Consider the following 24,229-nt stretch of genomic DNA (forward strand, 5'->3'; position numbering starts at 1 on the left):
GCCTGGGCAAAAGAGTGAGACTCTGCCTAAAAAAAAAAAAAAAGACAGACATATAGACCAATGGAATAGAATAGAATAAAGAACCCAGAAATAAACTCTCACATAAATAGCCAAATGATTTTTGCAAGAGTTCCAAGGGAGAAAAGACAGGCTTTTTTTTTTTTTTTAAACATAACATGGAGTATGAAAAAGACAGACTTGCCAGGCGCGGTGGCTCAAGCCTGTAATCCCAGCACTTTGGGAGGCCGAGGCAGGTGGATCACGAGGTCAAGAGATCGAGACCATCCTGGTCAACATGGTGAAACCCCGTCTCTACTAAAAATACAAAAAATTAGCTGGGCGTGGTGGCGCGTGCCTGTAATCCCAGCTACTCAGGAGGCTGAGGCAGGAGAATTGCCTGAACCCAGGAGGCGGAGGTTGCGGTGAGCCGAGATCGTGCCATTGCACTCCAGCCTGGGTAACAAGAGCGAAACTCCGTCTCAAAAAAAAAAAAAAAAAAAAAAAGGCATGTAAGGTAGAAGGAAACCATTCAACATATGTTTAATAAGAAAAATAGAGGAAATGAAACATTTATAAATGTCTGAGAATTTTCCAGAATGGAAAAGATGAGTTCAGACTCATCTCTTCAGACTGAGGAACCTTGCCAAGGTCTGCACGTATGAGCTTGATCACGTATGAACTATCAATAACCATAGACATTGTAGTGAAATGCCTAAGACTCAGACAAAGTCTTAAAATCAGACTGAGCCTCAAGCATAGGCAAGAACAGGACAAGCGGAACACTCTTTCCAGGAAGGTTACAAATGTCAGTGGTCAACCAATGCGATCAGTATTCAAAGTCAGACTCTAGGTGTGGCCCGCACTCCTTTAATCTGGGCAGTCCTGAGTCCCAGTACGTGTTCAGAGAAGATTTAGACAAAGAGGATGGAAGGAAGCTGGTTCCACCGGAAAAGATTTCCCTTCTACCTCATTCTCAGTCTTCTGCTTCAAGGTAAGAAAGGAGCCTTGATGGGGGAAGGGGAAAGAAGGAGGCCCTGTCCCTAGCAGAACATCTAGGAACTTCTTTCAAAGTTCCAACTCCTAGAGACTGTCTAAGACGGATAGAGTGCTTTCATAACTACATTACCATGATGCCCACCTAGACTTTCCTTTTCTGAAAGATGGAAAATTCCCTTCCAGTTACATGCCACACAAGAGCACTTCCAGTTTTCCTCTTGAAAAATAAGCGTTCAACACCAGCAAACTTGATCCTTTTGCATATGGAGATCCAGTTTTCTCAACACTACTTGAAAAGTCTGTCTTTTCCTCATTGATACTCCGCATGAAATACAACCATCCACGATTGCCTGGCTTCTTTATACACCCATCTTTCTACCCACAGGTGTAATTCCTTCTCTCTACAGGTATGGAACCCAAACCGTTGTAGCGAAGTCCCCACCTACTTTAGCCATAATTTCCCCATCCACCTCCCCTGGATCCAAGGCTCTAGGCCAGGTAAAATACCCGAAGACAGCAGGGCCAGGGTGAAAGCAGAATGTGCGTCTCTTCCCCAGAGTCAGCATGGTAGAGAGACAAGAACATGCGATTTGGAGACAGATGGACCTGGGTTTGAATCTCAGTGTCTCACAATGCTGGTTGTGTAAACTTTGTCGCACTGCTTCACTTCTCTGAGCTCCAGTTTCCTCATCTGTAAAACAGAACCTACCTTGCCGGGTTGTGAGGATTCGGGAAGGGGAGAAGGGAAGCGCAGTGCCTGGCGCTTGGTGGCAGTGCCAGTAAATGTCATCTCTTCTCCTTAGATTATTCCGTGACTTCGGATAAGAGGGAGCAGGAGAGGACTGAGCCAGAGGTGACTTTAAAGGCCAGCACAGGGAAGAGACACAAATTGTACACCTGGTCTAGGCAGTATAAAATGTTATGAAAGCGCCTCTGAGCACTTGCACACAGGGGCTGACAAATGAGTATTCACTGTTCTTAGAGAGGTTTAAGAATTTGCCTGGAAAGCACTGTGATGTTGGGATGGAAGAGGCTCCTTGTCCTTGGCACAGAGGTTAGCGACCATCTCTCTCATTCCAGGAGGTTGTTGCTCCTCCAACAGACTCTCACCAGTAGAAAATTTAAAATTGCCGGGCGCGGTGGCTCAAGCCTGTAATCCCAGCACTTTGGGAGGCTGAGGTGGGTGGATCACGAGGTCAAGAGATCGAGACCATCCTGGTCAACATGGTGAAACCCCGTCTCTACTAAAAATACAAAAAATTAGCTGGGCGTGGTGGCGCGTGCCTGTAATCCCAGCTACTCAGGAGGCTGAGGCAGGAGAATTGCCTGAACCCAGGAGGCAGAGGTTGCGGTGAGCCGAGATCGTGCCATTGCACTCCAGCCTGGGTAACAAGAGCGACACTCTGTCTCAAAAAAAAAAAAGAAAATTTAAAATTATATTAGTTAGAAGAGGGTAAGACAGGCCAGGCGAGGTGGCTCACGCCTGTAATCCCAGCACTTTGGGAGGCCAAGGCAGGCAGATCACCTGAGGTCAGGAGTTCAAGACCAGCCCCGCTAACATGGTGACACCCCATCCCTACTAAAAATTAAAAAATTAGCCTGACATGGTGGTGGGCACCTGTAATCCCAGCTACTTGGGAGGCTGAGGCAGGAGAATCACTTGAACCCAGGAGGCTGAGGTTGCAGTGAGCCAAGATCGTGCCTCTGCACTCCAGCCTGGGCGACAAAGTGAGGCGCCATCTAAAAAAATTTAAAAATTAAAAAAAAAAACTCCACACTTCTGAAAATAGCTATGTGGCTGGGCATGGTGACTCATACCTATAATCCCAGAACTTTGGGAGGCTCAGGTGGGAGAATCACTGGAGCCCAGGAATTTGAGACCAGCCTGGGCAACATAGTGAGACTCCGTTTCTACAAAATGTTTTTTAAAAATTAGCCAAGTATTGACTGGGCGTGGTGGCTCATGTCTGTAATCCTACCACTTTGGGAGGCCGAGGCAGGTGAATCACAAGGTAAAGAGACGGAGACCATCCTGGCCAACGTGGTGAAATCCTGTCTCTACTAAAAATACAAAAAATTAGCGGGGCATGGTCGTGCATGGTGGTGCATGCCTGTAGTCCCAACTACTCAAGAGGCTAAGGCAGGAGAAATGCTTGAACCTGGGAGGTGGAGGTTGCAGTGAGCTGAGATCATGCCACTGAACTCCAGCCTGGCAACAGAGTGAGACTCTGTCTCACTAAGAAAAAAAAAATTAGCTAAGTGTGGTACGGAGTGCCTGTAGTCCCAGTTACTTGGGAGGCTGAGGTGGGAGGATCCGCTAAGCTCAGAGTCGTTGAGGCTACAGTGATTGCACCACTGTACTCCAGACTGGGCAGCAGAGTGAGATGCTGTCTCAAAACAAAAAACAAAAAACAAAAAACACAAACTAATAAACATGCACAATTATTGTACGTTCATTAAAAATAAAATAAAACTTTTTTAAAGCCTCAAACTAGAAAGCTGGTGATAGAGCTGGGCAGTAAAGTGTGGAGAAGGAAGGTTGGGGCAGCCAGGGTGAAAACAGGTGTGTCCTCTCAGGGCCTGGGACTGAAATCCTATCGGAAGACTATCAGCGTTTCAGGCTCAGTTTGCATACAGATTTGGGCATGCTTTGCATGGAGACTGAAATACTAGAAAGAAGGCGGGAGCTCTAACTCAGCTTTGCCACATTAGCTTCCGGCATTTGCATTCCAGCTCGCCCCATCCTCCCGGGCCTCGGAGGGAAGAGCCCAGCGTCCGGACCCCTCTCGGTGATCCCCTTCCCATTCTTCATCTCATCCCTGGGGAGCACAGCACAGCAGCAGCAGACAAACCTGGGTTCAGGCCAAGTCCAGCTTCTGCCTTTTCTTATCTGACTGTGGGAAGTTACTTCCTCTTAATAAACCTTAGTTAGCTTGTTTATTACATGAGGGTAAAGCAGTATCTACCTGATTAGGGGATTGGGAGGATTAAATGAGATAATCCATTTTTAAAGGGCTTAGAATATACCTGACACATAGCGTATGCTCAACACTTTAGCTTTCATATTATCACCGGCAACCCCAGGCCCTGCCTTGGGGTCCCTCTGATATAGGGAGCACCGGGTTGCTCTCCTTCATCTCACACATTCAATGTCTGCTACAGGAAGGGGTGTTACTTTCACCATCAATTGCTCAGAGTTTGGCCGGCACGGGGCGGATCCCACTGCTCTGAATTCAGTGTTTGAGAGAAGGGCCTTCCGTCCAGTCACCAATGTCAGCGTCCCCACCCGAGTCAACATCTCCTTCACGATGTCTGCCATCCTGGATGTGGTGAGTGCCAATCCCTCTGGCCCTCCTGAGTGCCCCTGGCAACACAGCCCCCCAGAGCCCTTAGCCACATTTCTGCTTCCCCTGCCACTGCTAGGTGGCCTTGGCATGGGGATCTCAAAGAAGCTCTGTCCGCTGCAGCAGGGAGAGGTCTCACAGCACATGGAAGAGAATCTTTCCTTCTCCCTCTGGCTACATACCAGCGACCAGGATCTAATCCCAGAGGTTCTGACTGGATGAAACCCAAGCATCCACTTATTTATTTACTTATTTTTGAGATAGAGTCTCACTCTGTCACCAGGCTGCAGTGCAGTGGTATGATCTTGGCTCACTGCAACCTCCACCTCCTGGGTTCAAATGATTCTCCTGCCCCAGCCTCCCAAGTAGCTGGGATTACAGGCATGTGCCACGATACCCAGCTAATACTTATATTCTTAGTAGAGACAGGGTTTCACCTTGTTGGCCAGGCTGGTCTTGTACTCCTGACCTCAAGTGACCCACCCACCTCAGCCTCCTAAAGTGCTGGGATTACAGGCGTGAGCCGCCGCACCCAGCCATATTGATATTTTTAAGCTTCTCTATATTTTTAAGCTTCTCGATTTATTCTACATGCGGCCAGGGTTGAGAAGGACTTCTTTCCTCCCTCCCTGCTGTGAACTCCCCTGCCCACAGCCTAACACATCTGTTTTGATCAAGCTTTTGTGCGTGACTTATAGCACTGGCCTTTATCACATACCCGCTTCATATACCTTGGGAGTTGGCCAACCAGCATGGGAAGTGGGGAGATGAGCAGACCTCTGACCGGCAACGTGACGGAAACCAGAATTTCTTTTGGCAGGATGAACAGCTGCACCTCTTGTCATCATTCCTCTGGCTGGAAATGGTACGGACACCACTTCATTCTCTCCCTGCAGTTACGATCAAAAAGGATTTTACACAAAGATATAATCATTACAAATGTTTATGTTCCTAACATTGCTTTGAAACACATGAAAGAGAAATGGGAAAATCTACCATAATGGTGAGAGGCTTTAATACTGCTTTCAAAAATCAAGGAGATGCCAGGTGTGGTGGTTCATGTCTGTAATCCCAGCACTTTGGGAGGCCAAGGTGGGTGGATCACTTGAGGTCAGGAGTTTGAGACCAGCCTGGCCAACATGGTGAAACCCCATCTCTACTGAAAATACAAAAATCAGCTGGGCATGGTGGCAGGTGTCTGTAATCCCAGCAACTCAGGAGGCTTAGGCATGAGAATCACTTGAACCTGGGAAGCAGAGGTTGCAGTGAGCCGAGATCCCGCCACTGCACTCCAGCCTGGGTGACAGAGTGAGACTCCATCTCAAAAACAAAACAAAAATCAAGTCGAAAAGGAGAAAATATATAGTGATTTTAACAGCATGATTAAGAAGGTTAATCTGAGGCCAGGCATGGTGGCTCAGGCCTGTCATCCCAGTACTTCGGGAGGCCGAGGTGGGTGGATCACGAGGTCAAGAGATCGAGACCATTCTGGTCAACATGGTTAAACCTCGTCTCTACTAAAAATACAAAAAATTAGCTGGGCATGGTGGCACGTGCCTGTAATTCCAGCTACTCAGGAGACTGAGGAAGGAGAATCGCCTGAACCCAGGAGGCGGAGGTTGCGGTGAGCCGAGACCACGCCATTGCACTCCAGCCTGGGTAATAAGAGCAAAACTCCGTCTCAAAAAAAAAGAAGAAGGTTAATCTGGCCGGGAGCGGTGGCTGACGCCTGTAATCCCAACACTTTGAGAGGCTGAGGCGGGAGGATCACGAGGTCAAGAGATTGAGACCATCCTGGCCAACATGGTGAAACCCCACCTCTACGGAAAATACAAAAATTAGCTTGGCGTGGTGGCTCTCGCTTGTAGTCCCAGCTACTCAGGAGGCTGAGGCAGGTGAATCGCTTGAACCTGGGAAGTGGAGGTTGCAGTGAGCCAAGATTTTGCCACTGCACTCCAGCCTGGGTGACAGAGCGAGACTCTGTCTCATAAAAAACAAAAAAGAAAGAAAGAAAGAAAGAAAGAAAAGAAAATCTATGGACTGTAGTCAAAGTATAACCCAATACTTTGGAAAACATATCTTAATTGCATTGATAAGGAAACAAGGTATGTGGAAGGATGTGGGGAAATGAAAGTAAATGAATTAAGTTTCTAACTACCTGCTTGATGGTTATGCTCAGTGGCTCACCCCTGTAATCCCAACACTTTGGAAGGCGCAAGGTAGGCGGATCACTCGAGGTCAGGAGTTCGAGACCAGCCTGGCCAACATGCTGAAACCCCTGTCTCTACCAAAAACATAAAAAATTACCTGGGTGTGGTGGTGCACACCTGTAATCCCAGCTACTTGGGAGGCTGAGGCAGGAGAATCACTTGAACCTGGGAGGCAGAGGTTGCAGTGAGCCGAGATGGCACCACTACGCTCCAGCCTGGGCAACAGTGAGACTCCACCTCAAAAAGAAAAGAAAAGCCAGCTTGGAGGAAATGAAGGAAGGAAGGAGCTGGGGAAAGATAACAACAATCACCTGACCTTGCTCTCCAGCGTGGTTCCCAGACCACCACGGGAAGCTTATGAGAAATGTGCCCCTCAGGCCTGGACTGGGGTGACCAGTCAGTGCTGAAAGCCAGAAAGTTTCTGGCAAACCAGGATGATTTAGTCACCCTACCTACAGAGTCAGAGTCTGCATTTCAACACAACCCCCAGGGGTTTTGTGTACGGTGTCTTTTGAGAACCACTGATGGCACACAAACATTTATCTAACAGGTATAGAGCCCCCTGTTCTGGTCGTGGCCATAAACTACAGCTTCTGACACAGAAAGCGCCTCTAGACCAGGCCCACCCAGAGTTGGACAATCCTCGAAAACATTTTCCAAACTAGGTTACCAGCCTTGGAAAAGAGCGCTGGGCACCAGCAAGGCAAGAAAAGATGGTTCCAGCATCTGCCCAGGAGAGAAAGGCCACTAAGTTCTTGGTTTCCAAGGATCCAAGGCCTTGTTCAAGGCCTCCTTGCAAGAGACCAGTGGAAAATGCCTAGAAAACAGTTTAGACCTCGCTAGATACTAATATGTAATGACCTCTGAACAACGTTACAATTCATAAAACCCTCCCACATGCCCGATTTCACTGGATACCCACCACTACCATTATTTCACACCCAAAAAAATTCTAACTCAGAGAGGCTGAGTTATTGATCCTTCAATTCTAAATCTCATTCCTACTGCAGAAAGGAGATGATATCCCTGATCATCAGTAATTTTCCACTAAAGTGGGAAAGCAGAGGAATGAACATTTATGAAGAAATGGTCCCAGGCAGGTTCAATTTTACCTATAATTCTCATTTCTTGGCTGGGCGCAGTGACTCACACCTGTAATCCCAGCACTTTGGGAGACCGAGGCGGGTGGATCACAAGGTCAAGAGATCGACACCATCCTGGCCAACAGGGTGAAAGCCCGTCTCTATTAGTAAAATATACACAAATTAGCTGGGCATGGTGATGCATGCCTGTAGTCCCAGCTACTTGGGATTTGGGAGGCTGAGGCAGGAGAATCATTTGAACCCAGGAGGCAGAGGTTGCAGTGAGCCAAGATCATGCCACTGCACTCCAGCCTGGCAACAGAGCGAGACTCTGTCTCAAAAAAAAAAAAAAAATTCTCATTTCTTGAAAAAAAGTAAGTAAATGTAATAAAATACTAATGTCACAAAACTGTGTTATAGACACATAGTTTTTTTTTTTTTCTTTTGGTTTTTTGTTTTTGTTTTTTTTTTTTTTTTTTTTTTTTGAGACGGAGTTTCGCTCTTGTTACCCAGGCTGGAGTGCAATGGCGCGATCTCGGCTCACCGCAACCTCCGCCTCCTGGGCTGAGGCAATTCTCCTGCCTTAGCCTCCTAAGTAGCTGGGATTACAGGCATGCGCCACCATGCCCAGCTAGTTTTTTGTATTTTTAGTAGAGACGGGGTTTCACCACGTTGACCAGGATGGTCTCGATCTCTCGACCTCGTGATCCACCCGCCTCGGCCTCCCAAAGTGCTGGGATTACAGGCTTGAGCCACCACGCCCGGCACACATAGATGTTTATCATGGTATTTTATATATTTTTCTTCTATATGCTTGAAGTATTCCATAACTTTTTTAAAAAAAGAAAAAATGGAAGGGCAAAGAGAAAATAACTCCAACTGATGTCAGGCTCTCACGTCTCCTCTGCCTGGGCTCTAGGTGTGGGATAACCCATTCATCAGCTGGAACCCAGAGGAGTGCGAGGGCATCACGAAGATGAGCATGGCAGCCAAGAACCTGTGGCTCCCAGACATTTTCATCATTGAGTTGTGCGTATCAAGGGCCGGGAAAAGTCAGAGGGAAGTTACGTCTCCTGGTATCCATAGAGATCACGGTTTACCACTGGGACCACTGTAGGTGGTCTTTCGATGGCTAAGAAACAACCAGAGAGATTAGAAGAGAAACTGGGCCTGGGGCAGTGGCTCATGCCTGTAATCCCAGCACTTTGGGAGGCCAAAATGGGCGGATCATTTGAGTTCAGGAGTTTGAGACTGGCCTGGGCAACATTGCGAAACCTCATCTCTTGAAAAAAAAAAAAAAAAAGAAAGAAAGAAAAAAGGCAGGCCAGAAGTGGTGATTTACACCTGTAATCCCAGCACTTTGGGAGGCCGAGGGGGGCGGATCATGAGGTCAAGAGATTGAGACCATCCTGGCCAACAAGGTAAAACCCCATCTCTATTAGTAAAAAATACAAAAATTAGTTGGGCATGGTGGTATGCGCTTGTAACCCCAGCTACTCAGAGGCTAAGGCAGGAGAATCTCTTGAACCTAGAAGGCAGAGGTTGCAGTGAGCTGAGACTGCACCATCCGGGTACATTAGAAATGTACCCCCTCTCAGGCCTCGACTGGGGGGCCAGTCAGTGCTAAACCCAGCATGCACTCCAGCCTGGTCACAGAGCAAAACTCTGTCTAAAAAAATTTAAAAAAAAATTAGCCAGGCCTGGTGGTGCATCTGTAGTCCCAGCTACTTGCGAGGCTAAGGCTGAGGCAGGAGGATCATTTGAGCCCAGGACATGGAGACTGCAGTGAGCCGAGATCTCGCCTCTGCACTCCGGCCTGGGTGACAGAGCAAGATCCTGTCTCAAACAAACAAACAAACAAACAAACAAAGAGAAACCACAGCACCTGCCTCCTGCCTAATCTCTCCTCTAGCATGGATGTGGATAAGACCCCTAAAGACCTCACAGCATATGTAAGTAACGAAGGTCGCATCAGGTATAAGAAGCCCATGAAGGTGGCCAGTATCTGTAACCTGGACATCTTCTACTTCCCCTTTGATGAGCAGAACTGCACACTCACCTTCAGCTCATTCCTCTACACGGGTAAGTTGCAGTGGGGTCTCAGGGATGGGGTGAATGAGAGCAACCAACAAACATAAAGAAAATAAGAAGCCGGGCGCGGTGGCTCAAGCCTGTAATCCCAGCACTTTGGGAGGCCGAGGCGGGTGGATCATGAGGTCAAGAGATCGAGACCATCCTGGTCAACATGGTGAAACCCCGTCTCTACTAAAAATACAAAAAAATTAGCTGGGCATAGTGGCGAGTGCCTGTAATCCAGCTACTCAGGAGGCTGAGGCAGGAGAATTGCCTGAACCCAGGAGGCGGAGGTTGTGGTGAGCTGAGATCGCGCCATTACACTCCAGCCTGGGTAACAAGAGTGAAACTCCGTCTCAAAAAAAAAAAAAAAAAAAAAAAAAAAGAGATCGAGACCATCCTGGTCAACATGGTGAAGCCCCGTCTCTATTAAAAATACAAAAAATTAGCTGGGCATGGTGGCGTGTGCCTGTAATCCCAGCTACTCAGGAGGCTGAGGCAGGAGAATTGCCTGAACCCAGGAGGCGGAGGTTGCGGTGAGCCGAGATCGCGCCATTGCACTCCAGCTTGGATAACAAGAGCAAAACTCCGTCTCAAAAAAAAAAAAAAAAAAGATAAAATAAAGAAACTGTGAATAAATGTTACCAAGGAGTATGGGTGGAATGAAGAATGCGGCTCCATGGATGCTAAAATATTTTCCATAAAGGCAGATCCCGAGTCTGTCTTGTTCTTTACCATCCCAAGCTCCTGGCAAGTTTCCTGGCATGTGGTAGGTGCTCAAAAATATGTGTTGAATGAAAGGATAGAAAAAGAGTGCAGGCTAGGTGTGGTGGTTCATGCCTCTAATTCCAGCACATTGGGAGACTGAGGCGGGTAGATCACCTGAGGTCGGAAATTCAAGACCAGCCTGACCAACATGGAGAAACCCTGTCTCTACTAAAAACACAAAATTAGCCAGGTGTGGTGGCACATGCCTATAATCCCAGCTACCTGGGAGGCTGAGGCAGGAGAATCACTTGAACCCAGAAGGTGGAGGTTGCATGAGCCCAGATTGCACCATAGCACTCCAGGCTGGGCAACAAGAGCTAAACTCCATCTCAAAAAAAAAAAAAAAAAGAAAGAAAGAAACAGTGCAGTTGAGCCACCAGAAAACTATGTCCTTGAAAAATGATTCAGATGGTTCTCCTTTTCAGTGGACAACATGTTGCTGGGCATGGAGAAGGAAGTGTGGGAAATAACAGACACATCCCGGAACATCCTTCAGGCCCATGGAGAGTGGGAGCTCCTGGGCATCAACAAGGCCACCGCAAAGATGTCCGTGGGAGCCAACCTGTATGATCAGATCGCGTTCTATGTGAGCTCGGAGGCTCCTGCTCTTCCTTCCTTCCTTCCGTGCTTTTGCCCTTGCCTAGAATCTCCATCAAATGTGTATCTCCTGAGTTTCAGCATCTTCCAATGTTACCCTTTCTCCTGGCTCCCCGGCCTCATTCTCTATCCTAAAGCTCAACTCTGGCCCAACTCTCTCTTTGCAGGTTCTATACCAGTATCTAAAGCTGCATTCCACACAGCTCCAGATCCCAGGGTGATATCAGGCCAAAGAAAAAAGGGAGACACAGAAACTGGCACTGATATTCCTGGATTTAAGGTTTCCTCTGACCCCAAAACAACTTACCGTCCTCTCCTACCCCACCAGGTGGCCATCAGGCGCAGGCCCAGCCTCTACATCATAAACCTTCTGGTGCCCAGTGGCTTTCTGCTTGCAATTGATGCCCTCAGCTTCTACCTGCCAGTGGAAAGTGGGAATCGTGTCCCATTCAAGATAACACTCCTGCTGGGCTACAATGTCTTCCTGCTCATGATGAATGACTTGCTCCCCACCAGTGGCACCCCCCTCATCAGTATGGCCCCTCCAACCTTTTGGAAGAGAAGGGTGGGAACTAACTCAGGGAAGGGAGGTACATTGGGAAAAGGAGGCTGCCTTTTCCTGCCCGCCAGGTTGGAAGAGAAGAAAAAAATTCGAGGTGGTGCCTCTGGCCCTCACGCAGGCCCTCCTCGCCTGCAGGTGTCTACTTCGCCCTGTGCCTGTCCCTGATGGTGCTCAGCCTGCTGGAGACCGTCTTCATCACCCACCTGCTGCACATGGCCACCACCCAGTCCCCACCCCTGCCTCGGTGGCTCCACTCTCTGCTGCTGTCCTGCACCAGCCCAGGGAGATGCTGTCCCACTGCGCCCCAGAAGAGAAATGAGGGCCTGGGTCTCACCCCCACCCACCTGCCTGGTGAGGAACGTCACGCTTCCTCCGCCCCCACCTCCCCTTCTCCTGCCTCCTTCCCTGCCTCCACAGGTGACATTCGCAGCCCATGGCTGAGTCTCTGTCTTTCTGCAGGTGCGAAGGAGCCAGAGGTGTCAGCAGGGCAGAGGCCAGGCCCCGGGGTGGCAGAGCCGACAGGGGGCTCAGAATGGACAAGGGTCCAGGGGGAGCACGGGGCCCAGAGGCAGCGCTCGGTGGCGCTGTGGGTGCAGTTCAGCCACGCGATGGACGCCCTGCTCTTCCGCCTCTACCTGCTCTTCCTGGCCTCCTCCATCCTCACCGTCGTCGGCCTCTGGAACACCTAGGCAGGGGCTCCCCTGCGCACTTCAGTCTGGAGCTTCTCTTGCCTCCAGGGACCAGCCAGGTCTTCACCCTCTCCCAAGTACCAACTATCATATCCCCAAAGATGACCGAGTCTCTGCTGTATTCCAGTACCCCAGTCCAGTCCTGCTGACCAACGCCACCCAGTTCCAGACATGTCTCCCTGTTCCTGCATCCTGTTCGCTTCCTTCAGTCCTACCATGTGGTTCCAGGTCCCCTTACGTCATCTGCAAAGCATGCTCTACCTCTTCTGTCCACTAACTTGCCCAATAAATCATTCTGTGGAGATTCTGGCTCTTTGTCAGATCGTAGGGTAGAAACTTAACCAGCCGGGCACTCCAGCCTGTTGGCAGAGCAAGACCTTGTCTCAAAAAAAAAAAAAAAGGATTTGGAAAGCTTAAATCCTGTGACGATGACAATACTCCCCAAATTGATCTACAGATTCAATGCAATCTATATCAAAATCCTGGCTGCCTTTTATTTGCAGAAATTGACAAGCTGATTCTAAAATTCATACAGAAATGCGAGGCCTGCATGCTTCAGCATCCTGGTGCTGCTACACTGCAGAGCCCACGTGGTCCCTTAGTCAAGCTGCCTGAGGAAACCCAGTCCCAAGACCAACCCACGGAGGAAGAGGTTGAGATGTTTGCCTTTCAGGTGGAAACTATCCAGCTGATTTCACTGATCATCAATACTTTCTATTCCTACAAAAGGATCTTTCTGAGGGAGCTCATTTCTGCTTTTTTTTTTTTTTTTAGCTTTTTATTTTTATTTTGGAGATGGCATCTCACACTGTTGCCTAGTACGAAATGCAGTGGGGCGATCTTGGCTCACTGCAGCCTCCGCCTCCCAGGTTCAAGTGATTCTCATGCCTCAGCCCCTGAGTAGCTGGGACTATAGGGATGTCTACCACGCCTGGCTAACTTTTGGTGTATTTTGGGTAAAGACGGGGTGTCACCACATTGCCCAGGCTGGTCTCAAACTCCACCCACCTTGGCCTCCCAAAGTGCTGGGATTACAGGAGTGAGCCACTGTGCCTGGCCCAAGAGAGCTCATTTCAAATTCATCAGATGCTTTGGACAAAATCTGATATGAAAGTTTGGATCCCTCCCCTGCATCCCACCCTCTTCCCCCATCCTCCCCTGCATCCCACTCCCTGCCCCCATCCCTCCCCTGCACCCTGCCCCCTAAAAAAAAAAAAAAAGGAAAGTTTGATGGATCCCAGTGAATTAGACTCTGGGAGAGCTGCACATTAATCTTATACCAAACAAACAAGATCAAACCCTTACTATTGTGGATACTGAAATAGGAATGACCATGGCTGAATTAATCAATAACCTTGGTACTGTCATCAGGTCTGGGACCAAAGCATTCACAGAAGTTTCCCAGGCTGGTGCAGGTATCTCTACGATTGGCCGGTTTGGTGGTGGTTTGTATTCTGCTTATTCGTTTGCCAAGAAAGTAACTCACCAAACATCAATGTGAGCAGCCTGCTTGGGAGTCCTCAGCGGGAGGACAATTCACCGTCAGGACGGGCACAGTGAACCTACGGGGCATGGAGAAAAGGGTATCTTGCTCCTGAAAGAAGACCTAACTGAGTATTGGGAGGAAAGAAGAATAAAAGAGATTGTGAAGAAACATTCTCAGTTTATTGGCTATCCCATTACTCTTCTGATGGAGAAGAAACGTGATAAAGAAGTCAGCGATGATGAGGCTGCAGAAAAGGAAGATAAAGAGGAAGAAAAAGACTCCGATGGCAAACCTAAAACTGAAGATGGGGGTTCTGAGGAAGAAGAAGAGAAGGATGCTGACAAGAAGAAGGAAAGTGAGGGAAAGTACACTAATCAAGAACTCCACAAAACTAAGTTTATCTAGACCAGAAATCCTGATGTTCTGACTCACGTGGCATATGGAGAGCTCTGTGACAGCTTGACCAGTGACCACTTGGTGGTGAAGCACTTTTCGGCGGCAGGACAGTTGGAATTTAGAAAGCTCTTCTTTTTGTTTCAACACATGCTTCTTTGGGCCTATTTGAAAACAGAAAGAAAAAGAACAACATTCAGCTGGATGTACGCAGTTTTCATCATGGGTAACTGTGAGGAGCTAATCCCTGAATATCTGCACTTCATTACAGGGGCGATGCACTCACAGGATCTCCCTCTAAATATTTTTTTCTGAGATGTTGCAACAAAGCAAAATTTTGAAAGTTATTAGGAAGAATTTGGTCAAAAAATCCTTAGAACTCTTTGCTAAACTGGCAGAGGATAAAAAGAACTACAAAAAGTTCTATGAGAAGTTCTCTAAAAACATAAAGCTTGGAAAATATAGACTCTCAAAATCAGAAGAAGCTTTCAGAGCTGTTAAGCTACAGGCTCACACCTATAATCCCAGCACTTTGGGAGCCCAAGGCAGGCGGATCACAAGGTCAAGAGACCTAGACCATCCTAGCCAACATCTCTACTAAAATACAAAAATTAGCTGGGCATAGCGGCCGGCACCTGTAGCCCCAGTTATTCGGGAGGCTGAGGCAGGAAAACTGCTTGACAACCTGGGAGGTGGATGTTGCAGTGAGCTGAGATCGTGCCACTGCACTCCAGCCTGGCACCTAGTGACAGAGCAAGACTTGGTCTCAAAAAAAAAAAAAGAAAAAGAAAAAAAGAAAGATACTGCACTTCTGCCTCTAGTGATGAGATGGTTTATCTCATTGCGTTTTCTAGCAAGAAGGCAAACCAGAAACATATCTGTTACATCACAGTGAGACCAAGGACCAAGTAGTTCACCCGGCCTTTGTGGAATGTCTTCAGAAGCATGGCTTCGAAGTGAGCTCTATGATTGAGTCGTTAATGAGCACTATGTCCAGCAGCTGAAGGGATTTGAGAGTAAGACTGCAGAGTCAGTCGCCAGAGAGTTTGGAACTTCCGGAAGATGAAGAAGAAAAAACAGAAACAGGGGGCCGGGCACAGTGGCTCACGCCTGTAATCCAAGCACTTTGGAGGCCAAGGCGGGCAGATCACCTGAGGTCGGGAGTTCAAGACCAGCCTGACCAACATGGTGAAACCCCGTCTTAAAAAAATAACAATAAATAAATAAATAAGAAACTGTTACCCTTGAGATCCGTTTTGGCCAGGCGTGGTGGCTCACACCTGTAATCCTAGCACTTTGGGAGGCCGAGGTGGGTGGATCACCTGAGGTCAGGAGTTCAAGACCAGCCTGGTCATCATGGAAAAACCCCATCTTTAAAAAAGAAAAGGCCGGGCACGGTGGCTCACGCCTGTAATCCCAGCACTTTGGGAGGCCGAGGCGGGTGGATCACGAGGTCAAGAGATCGAGACCATCCTGGTCAACATGGTGAAACCCCGTCTCTACTAAAAATACAAAAAATTAGCTGGGCATGGTGGCGCGTGCCTGTAATCCCAGCTACTCAGGAGGCTGAGGCAGGAGAATTGCCTGAACCCAGGAGGCGGAGGTTGCGGTGAGCCAAGATCGCGCCATTGCACTCCAGCCTGGGTAACAAGAGCGAAACTCCGTCTCAAAATAAATAAATAAATAAATAAATAAATAAAAAGAAGAACCTACAGATTGGGAGAATATATCTGAAGGACCCAGAATACATAAAGAGCTCTTACAACTGAACAATAAATAAACAAATAATCAATTTAAAAGAGCAATGAATTTGAATAGTCATTTCTCCAAAGAAGATATACAAATGACCCGTAGGCACATGAAGCCTCTTTGTGAGGCTGCGGTGGGCTAATCACCCGAGGTCAGGAATTCAAGACCAATCTGGCCAAAATAGCAAAGCCCCATCTCTATTTAAAAAAACAAAAAAAGGCTAATGCCCTTTTTGGCCTTAGCCCACCTGCACACAGGTGAATAAAAAAAGGAAAATTAAAAAAAAAAAAAAAGCAGGCTGGTCTTAGTGGCTCACACCTGTAATGCCAGCACTTTGGGAGACTGAGATGGGTGGATCACCTGAGGTCAGGAGTTCAAGACCATCCTCACCAATATGGTGAAGCCTCGTCTCTACTAAAAATACAAACATTAGCTGGGCATGGTGGCATGAGCCTTTAGACTCAGCTACTCGGGAAGCTGAGACAGGAGAATTGCTTGAACCCTGGAGACGGAGGTTCCAGTGAGCCAAGATTCCAGCCTGGGCAACAGAATGAGACTCTGACTCAAAAAAAAAAAGTGCTCAACATAATTAGTCATTAGAGAAATGCAACACACTTCACCCTCATGAGGATGGATATGCCAAAAAAAAAAAAAAAAAAAGATAATAACAAGTGTGGATAACAAGAAGTTGGAAATCAAAATGACCCTTTAGAAAAGGGTTTGGCAGTTTTTCAGAATGTTAGACATAGAGCTACCATAAGACCAAAAAATCTACCCCAAAGTGTATGCCCAGAATAAATGAAAACAAATGTTTTCAAAGAGTCTTCACAAATGTTCATCGCAGCATTATTTATAACACTCGAAAAATGGAGACAACCCAAATGTCCATCAATTGATGAATGGATACACAAAATGTGGTATCTCCATACAACGGAATATTATTTGGACACGCGAAGGAATGACGTACTGATCACATCACAAATGGCTAAACCTTGAAACCATGATGCTAAAAAAAAAGACAGACACACACAAAAAAGCACTGTATGGCCCGGCACAGTGGCTCACACCTGTAATCCCAACAATTTGGGAGGCCGAGGCAGGTGGATCACTTGAGACAGGAGTTTGAGACTAGCCTGGACAACATGGTGAAACCCCATTTCTACTAAAAATACAAAAAATTAGGCAGGCGTGGTGGCCGCGTCTGTATTCCTAGCTACTCTGGAGGCTGAGGCAGGAGAATCCCTTGAACCCAGGAGGCAGAGGTTGGAGTGAGCTGAGATCATGCTACAGCACTCCATGTTATACCGTGTTATACGAATGTCCAGAATCTGTAGAGATATAGAGGAGGTGAGCGGTAGGTTGAAAGGAACAGAAAGTGATTGGTAATGGATACAATGTTTACTTGGGAATGATTTTTTTAAAGTATTAAAATTAGATTATGGTAATAGTTGCATATCTCTAAATATATGTAAACATTGTACACTTGACATTGTACACTTTAAACAAGTGAACTATATGGTATGTTAATCATGTCTAGAAAAACCTGCTTGGCCAGGCGGGTTGGCTCTCACCTGAAATCCCAGCACTTTGCAAGGCCAAGGTGGGCAGATCACCTGAGGTCAGGAGTTTAAGACCAGCCTGGCCAACATGGTGAAACTCTGTCTCTACTAAAAATACAAAAATTAGCCAGATATGGTGGCAGGCGCCTGTAATCCCAGCTACTTAGGAGGCTGAGGCATGAGAATCACTTGAACCCGGGAGGTGGAGGTTGCAGTGAGCTGAGATGGTGCCACTGCACTCCAGCCTGGGTGAGAGACGCCATCTCAAAAAAAAAAAAAAAAAGAAAAAGAAAAACCTGCTTCTAAAAAACCAGAATGAGTGACATTCTACAAAATAACTGATCAGTACTTATCAAAAGTATTACAATCAGAGCCTGATGTCGTGGTGCCTGCCTGTCAACCCAGATAATCAGGAGGTTATGGCAGGAGAATACCTTAAGCCTAGGAATCTAGCCTGGGCAACATAGGAAGGAATTGTCACAGATTTGAGGAGTCTAGGGAGAGACTATATGCAACGTGAAGTTTTGATCTAATTCTGGAACAGAAAACTAATACTGAAGGAGGAAATTGTTGAAATTCTAAAAAGATCTGCAGTTTATTTAATAATTTTGTACTAACATTAGCTTCCTAACTTTCATAATTATACTGTGGTTAAATAAGTTGTTAACTTTAGGGGGAAAATATTAGGAAACTCTCTACACTATTTTGCAACTTGTCTGTAAATCTAATATTATTTCAAAGTGATTTTTTTTTGAGATGTGGTCTCATGACGTCATCCCAGCTGGAGTGTAGTGGTCCACTGCAACCTCCGCCTCCCAGCCTCAAGCGATCCTCCCACTTCAGCCTCCAGAGTAGCTGGAACTACAGGTACCCACCACTATGCCAGGCTAATTTTAGTACTTTTTCTAGAGATGTGCTTTTGCCACATCGCCCAGGCTGGTCTCAAACTCCTGACCTCAAGTGACCCACCCATTTAGGTCTCCCAAAGTGCTGGGATGACAGGCGTGAGCCACAGTGCTCCACCTATGAAAACACTGAAGTGAGCAATTTAAGAGACTTTTCAATCAATCACAATATAGAAACATTATTTTGAGCCTGAATAAAACAATAAACATTTACAAGAAAAATATATTGATGTGAAAATTGGGGAAATTTGAACAGAGTAGTTATTTAACAATATTCAAAACCATATTAATTTTGAGTAGAATGACATGATTATTTTTGCCAAATAATCATTTTGTTCCAGAGATAAATACTAGAATATTTACAGATGACATGATAAGATGTTTAGGATTTGCCCAAAATAATCCGAAGCGAGAGAGGAAAGTGTGGGGGCAGGTACTGATGAAGTAAGATTGAATTGATCATTGTTCCACATGGTCATGGACACATGGAGTTAATTGTGCTATTTTATCGACTTTTGTACATGTTTAAACTTTTTCTTTCTTTCTTTCTTTCTTTTTTTTTTTTTTTTTTTGAGATGGAGTCTATCGCCCAGGCTGGCATGCAGTGGCACAATCTCGGCTCACTGCAACCTCCACTTCTCTCGTTCAAGTGATTCTCCTGCTTCAGCCTCCCAAGTAGCTGGGATTACAGTCACACACCACCATGCCCAGCTAATTTTTGTATTTTTCGTAGAGACGAGTTTCACCATGTTGGCCAGGATGGTCTCGAACTACTGACCTCAAGCATCCCACCCACCTCGGCCTCCCAAAGTGCTGAGATTACAGATGGTGAGCCAACGCGCTCAGCCTGAGTTCTCATGTTTTAGGTGTATTACTTGTAAACAATATATTGCTCAATTGTGTTTCTTGGTCCAGTCTTTATGTGAATAATAAAAAAGATCTTAAAATGTTTTTAACTCTAATCACGTCTTTCCTGACTTAATGCGTATAAGTAGTTTAGCATTTTCTTTTGTAGCCGCCCAGCTCAGACATTAATATTATTTCATATCATCAATGTTTATTTAAATTTACTCACATGCTTAGCATTTTATTTTAGTAGAATTTTCACCTTGCATCTCAGACCTTTGTTCTGGAACTTTCTCCTTCGGCTTGAGGTATATTTTTAAAGTGCTGTTAATAGAACTTTCTGCAATAGTGGATTTTTTTTTTTTTTTTTTTTTAGATAGAGTCTCACTCTGTTGTTCAGGCTGGAGTGCAATGGCATGATCTCGGCTCACTGAAACCTCCACCTCCCAGGTTCAAGCCATTCTCCTGCCTCAGCTTCCTGAGTAGCTAGATTACAGGCACCTGCCACCATCTCCAGCTAATTTTTTTTTTTTTTTTTTTTTTTGAGACGGAGTTTCGCTCTTGTTACCCAGGCTAGAGTGCAATGGCGCGATCTCAGCTCACCGCAACCTCCGCCTCCTGGGTTCAGGCAATTCTCCTGCCTCAGCCTCCTGAGTAGCTGGGATTACAGGCACGCACCACCATGCCCAGCTAATTTTTTGTATTTTTAGTAGAGGCGGGGTTTCACCATGTTGACCAGAATGGTCTCCATCTCTTGACCTCGTGATCCACCCACCTCAGCCTCCCAAAGTGCTGGGATTACAGGCGTGAGCCACCGTGCCCGGCAATTTTTGTATTTTTGATAGAGATGGGGTTTCACCATGCTGGCCAGGCTAGTTTTGAACTCCCAACCTTGTAATCCACCCACCTGGGCCTCTCAAAGTGCTGGGATTACAGGTGGGAGCCACCGCGCCCGGCCAATGGTGGAAATTTTTTTTTTTTTTTTTTTTTTTTGAGATGGAGTTTTGCTCTTGTTAACCAGGCTGGAGTGCAATGGCGCGATCTCAGCTCACCACAACCTCCGCCTCCTGGGTTCAGGCAATTCTCCTGCCTCAGCCTCCTGAGTAGCTGGGTTTACAGGCACGCGCCACCATACCCAGCTAATTTTTTGTATTTTTAGTAGAGACGGGGTTTCACCATGTTGACCAGGATGGTCTCGATCTCTTGACCTTGTGATCCACCCGCCTCGACCTCCCAAAGTGCTGGGATTACAGGCTTGAGCCACCGCGCCCGGCCCGGAAATATTTCATATCTGCATTGTCCAATATAGTAGCCACTAGCCACACATCGTTATTAAGCACTGGAAATGTGGCAAATGTGACTGCATTACTGAATTTTTTTATTTCATATAATTTTTTTTTATTTATTTATACATTTTTGGGGACAGAATCTCACTCTGTCGTGCAAGGCTTCCAGGCTGGAGTGCAATGGCGTAATCTCAGCTCTCTGCAACCTCTGCCTCCCAGGTTCAAGCAATTCTCCTGCCTCAGACTCCCAAATAGTCAAGATTACAGGCATTCACTACCGTGCCTGGCTAGTTTTTTGTATTTTTAGTAAAGACAGAGGTTTCACCATGTTGGTCAGGCTGGTCTTGAACTCCTGACCTCAGGTGATCCTCCCACCTCAGGCTCCCAAAGTGCTGAGATTACAGGTGTGAGCCACTGCGCCCAGCCTTATCTTTCTTCGTGTTGGAAGCATTACAACTCTTCTCTTCCAGCTATTGTGAAATAGACAATAAATGATTGTTGACTAGGTGAAGATGCTCACACCTGCAATCCCAGCACTTTTGGAGGCTGAGGCAGGAGGATTGCTTAAGGCCAGGAGTTTGAGACCAGCCTGAACAACATAGCAAGATCCGTTTCTACAAAAAAATTTTAAAAATTGGCTGGGCATCGTGGCACATGCTCGTAATCCTAGCTACTCAGGAGGTTAAGGCGGAAAGATTGCTTGAGCCCAGGAATTCGAGACTGCAGTGAGCCATGATTAAGCCACTGTACTCCAGCCTGGGCAACGGAGCCAGGCCCTGTCTCTAGTAGATAAATAAATAGTAAAATTATTAACTACAATTTTTCTACTGTATTATCAAAGACGAGAACATATTCTATCTAACTGTATTTTTATACCACTTAATCAGCTTCTCTTCTCCACCCCCACCTTCAGTAAAGGTCTTTTGATGATCAGTTGTTTGTTTTTGTTTATCTGAAAATGTATTTATTTTGCCCTTGTTTTTCAAATATAATTTTTCATCTGGGTGTGGTGGCTCATGCCTGTTATCCTCACATTTTGGGAAGCTGAGGTGGGAGGATCACTTGACCTGGGACCTCAGCACCAGCCTGGGCAACATCCTGCTTCTTTAAAAAAGAAATTTTTTTTTCCCGAGATGGAGCCTTGCTTTATTGCCCAGGCTGGAGTGCAGCAGTAGTGTGATCTCAGCTCACTGCAACTTCTACCTCCCGGGTTCTAGCATTTCTCCTGCCTCAGCCTCCGGAGTAGCTGGGACTACACATGCAAACCACCACGCCCAGCTAATATTTGTATCCTTAGTAGAGACGGGGTTTCACCATATTAGCCAGGCTGGTCTCAAACTTTTGACCTCGTGATCCACCCACCTCAGCCTCCCAAAGTCCTGGGATTGCAAGCATGAGTCACCAGACCCAGCCCGAGAAAGAAATATTTTTTAAAAGAATTTTTTTTTTTTTTTGAGACGGAGTTTCACTCTTGTTACCCAGGCTGGAGTGCAATAGCGTGATCTCGGCTCACTGCAACCTCCGCCTCCTGGGTTCAGGCAATTCTCCTGCCTCAGCCTCCTGAGTAGCTGGGATTACAGGCATGCGCTACCATGCCCAGCTAATTTTTTTGTATTTTGAGTAGAGACAGGGCTTCACCATGTTGACCAGGATGGTCTCGATCTCTTGACCTCGTGATCCACCTGCCTGGGCCTCCCAAAGTGCTGGGATTACAGGCTTGAGCCACCGCGCCCGGCATAAAAAGAATTTTTTGGGGGGCTGGGAACAGTGGCTCACGCCTGTAATCCCAGCACTTTGGGAGGCCAAGGCAGGTGGATCACGAGGTCAGAAGATCGAGGCCATCCTGGCCAACATTGTGAAACCCCATCTCTTAAAAGTAAAAATAAAAAATAAAAAAAAATTTTTTTTAAGATTTTTTTTTTTTTTTTTTTTTTTTTTTTTGAGACAGAGTCTTACTTTGTTGCCCAGCCTGGAGTGCAGTGGCACAATCTTGGCTCACTGCAACCTCCGCCTCCCAGGTTCAAGTGATTCCCCTGCCTCAGCCTCCAGTGTAGCAGGGATTACAGACACACATGCCACCATATCCAGCTAATTTTCGTGTTTTTAGTAGAGATGGAGTTTCACCATGTTGGTCAGGCTGGTCTCAAACTCCTGACCTCAGGTGATCCACCCGCCTTGGCCTCCCAAAGTGCTGGGATTACAGCCATGAACCACTGTGCCCAGCTTAAAAATAAATTTAAAAAAAGAAAGATAATTTTTCTGGGAAGACAATTCTAGGTTGACATTATTTTATCTCAACACTTTGAAGATGTTACGCCATTTTCTCCTGGCTTCCATATTTGCTGTAGTGAAGTCAATCTCATTTTGTTCCCCTTTAGGTAATGCTGTATATATTTTCTCTCTGGCTATTTCTAATCTTTTTGTTGTTGTTGTTGTTGTTGTCTTTGGTGTTTTGCCACCAGTAAGTGCCACAGGGTGGCTAACCTGTGGCCCACCAGATTCAGGGACTCCTTCCTGTCCAGGCATTGGGGAAACTGGCTATTTCTCTTGGTCAGTTGTTTAGAGAGGAGTTTCCACAGAGGAACTCTTGGCACTGAGTGACCCTTATCTATGGTGACCAATCATTTCAGAGGGCCAGGAACGGATCAGCTTTCTTCAGTCCAGGAGCCAGGACTTTCCATTGCTAAAGCTGGGACAGTTCTTTTTTTTTTTTTTTTTTTTTTTTGAGACGGAGTTTCGCTCTCGTTACCCAGGCTGGAGTGCAATGGCACAATCTCGGCTCACCGCAACCTCCACCTCCTGGGTTCAGGCAATTCTCCTGCCTCAGCCTCCTGAGTAGCTGGGATTACAGGCACACGCCACCATGCCCAGCTAATTTTTTGTATTTTTAGTAGAGACGGGGTTTCACCATGTTGACCAGGATGGTCTCGATCTCTTGACCTCGTGATCCACCCGCCTCGGCCTCCCAAAGTGCTGGGATTACAGGCTTGAGCCACCGCGCCCGGCCTAGGCTGGGACAGTTCTAAGCAAACAGGGACAGATGGCCACCCTACCTACTGCTCCTCCTATAGACCACAGCCTTTTCCGTCCTGGGTCACACACGTTCCTCAGAGGAGGCTGGATAAAGAGCAGCCAGGCACAGCTTCGCACTGTTCCTCCAGCCCCTCCTCCCTCCTCCCCTCATGTTTGGGCTGACCCATTCAGCCACGTGTTTTTCTCCTGGCAACGCTGTCTCAGAAATCCCATTGTCTCTCTCCATTCGAGCCCCATTCAAGAAGCTCAAGCTCTCTTCAAGAGGGCTGGCCTGTGCACGTCTGGATCTCAGAGTAGCCAGGTAAAATTTTTTTCCGCAGGGTTCTTCTAGGCTCCACGGACATCATGGATGTGGCTGGCTTCCACTTCACAATCCTGGAATGCTCAGTGTCAATAGGGATCTGAATAGTCTAACAATTGTTGGGGAGGTGGGAGCGTAGCACAGCAATGACCTCTAGGGGGCGGTGTTGCCAGACGCCACAAGCCACTCCAGCCTTTCAGCAGGAAGGGCCCAGCCAAAGCAGCGGATTGATTATGACCTTATTTTCGTTTTTTCTCCCTTCTCTTGCCTTAGGATTTTGAGTAAAGTTTCTTTTGAAAAATCCCAACCTGTTTCAACTCAACTATGGATAAAATTTGAAGGACTTTTTT

General features: G+C 46.8%; 1 protein-coding gene and 1 pseudogene across 1 annotated transcript; both read left to right on the forward strand.

Moving 5' to 3' along the window:
* The first annotated feature begins 924 nt into the window (after positions 1-924).
* On the forward strand, positions 925-12,625 carry HTR3E (5-hydroxytryptamine receptor 3E). Its single transcript, XM_039478780.2, has 8 exons — positions 925-991; positions 4,159-4,325; positions 8,552-8,661; positions 9,545-9,714; positions 10,899-11,059; positions 11,399-11,603; positions 11,768-11,983; positions 12,092-12,625. Exons 1-8 carry the CDS (start codon positions 925-927, stop codon positions 12,319-12,321), a joined length of 1,326 nt encoding a protein of 441 aa, XP_039334714.1. The 3' UTR covers positions 12,322-12,625.
* A 246-nt stretch (positions 12,626-12,871) lies between these two features.
* LOC101041217 (heat shock protein HSP 90-alpha A2-like) lies at positions 12,872-22,927 on the forward strand (annotated as a pseudogene).
* Positions 22,928-24,229: the final 1,302 nt, after the last annotated feature.

This window comes from Saimiri boliviensis, chromosome 8 (assembly GCF_048565385.1).
Source record: "Saimiri boliviensis isolate mSaiBol1 chromosome 8, mSaiBol1.pri, whole genome shotgun sequence".
Lineage (NCBI taxonomy): Eukaryota > Metazoa > Chordata > Mammalia > Primates > Cebidae > Saimiri > Saimiri boliviensis.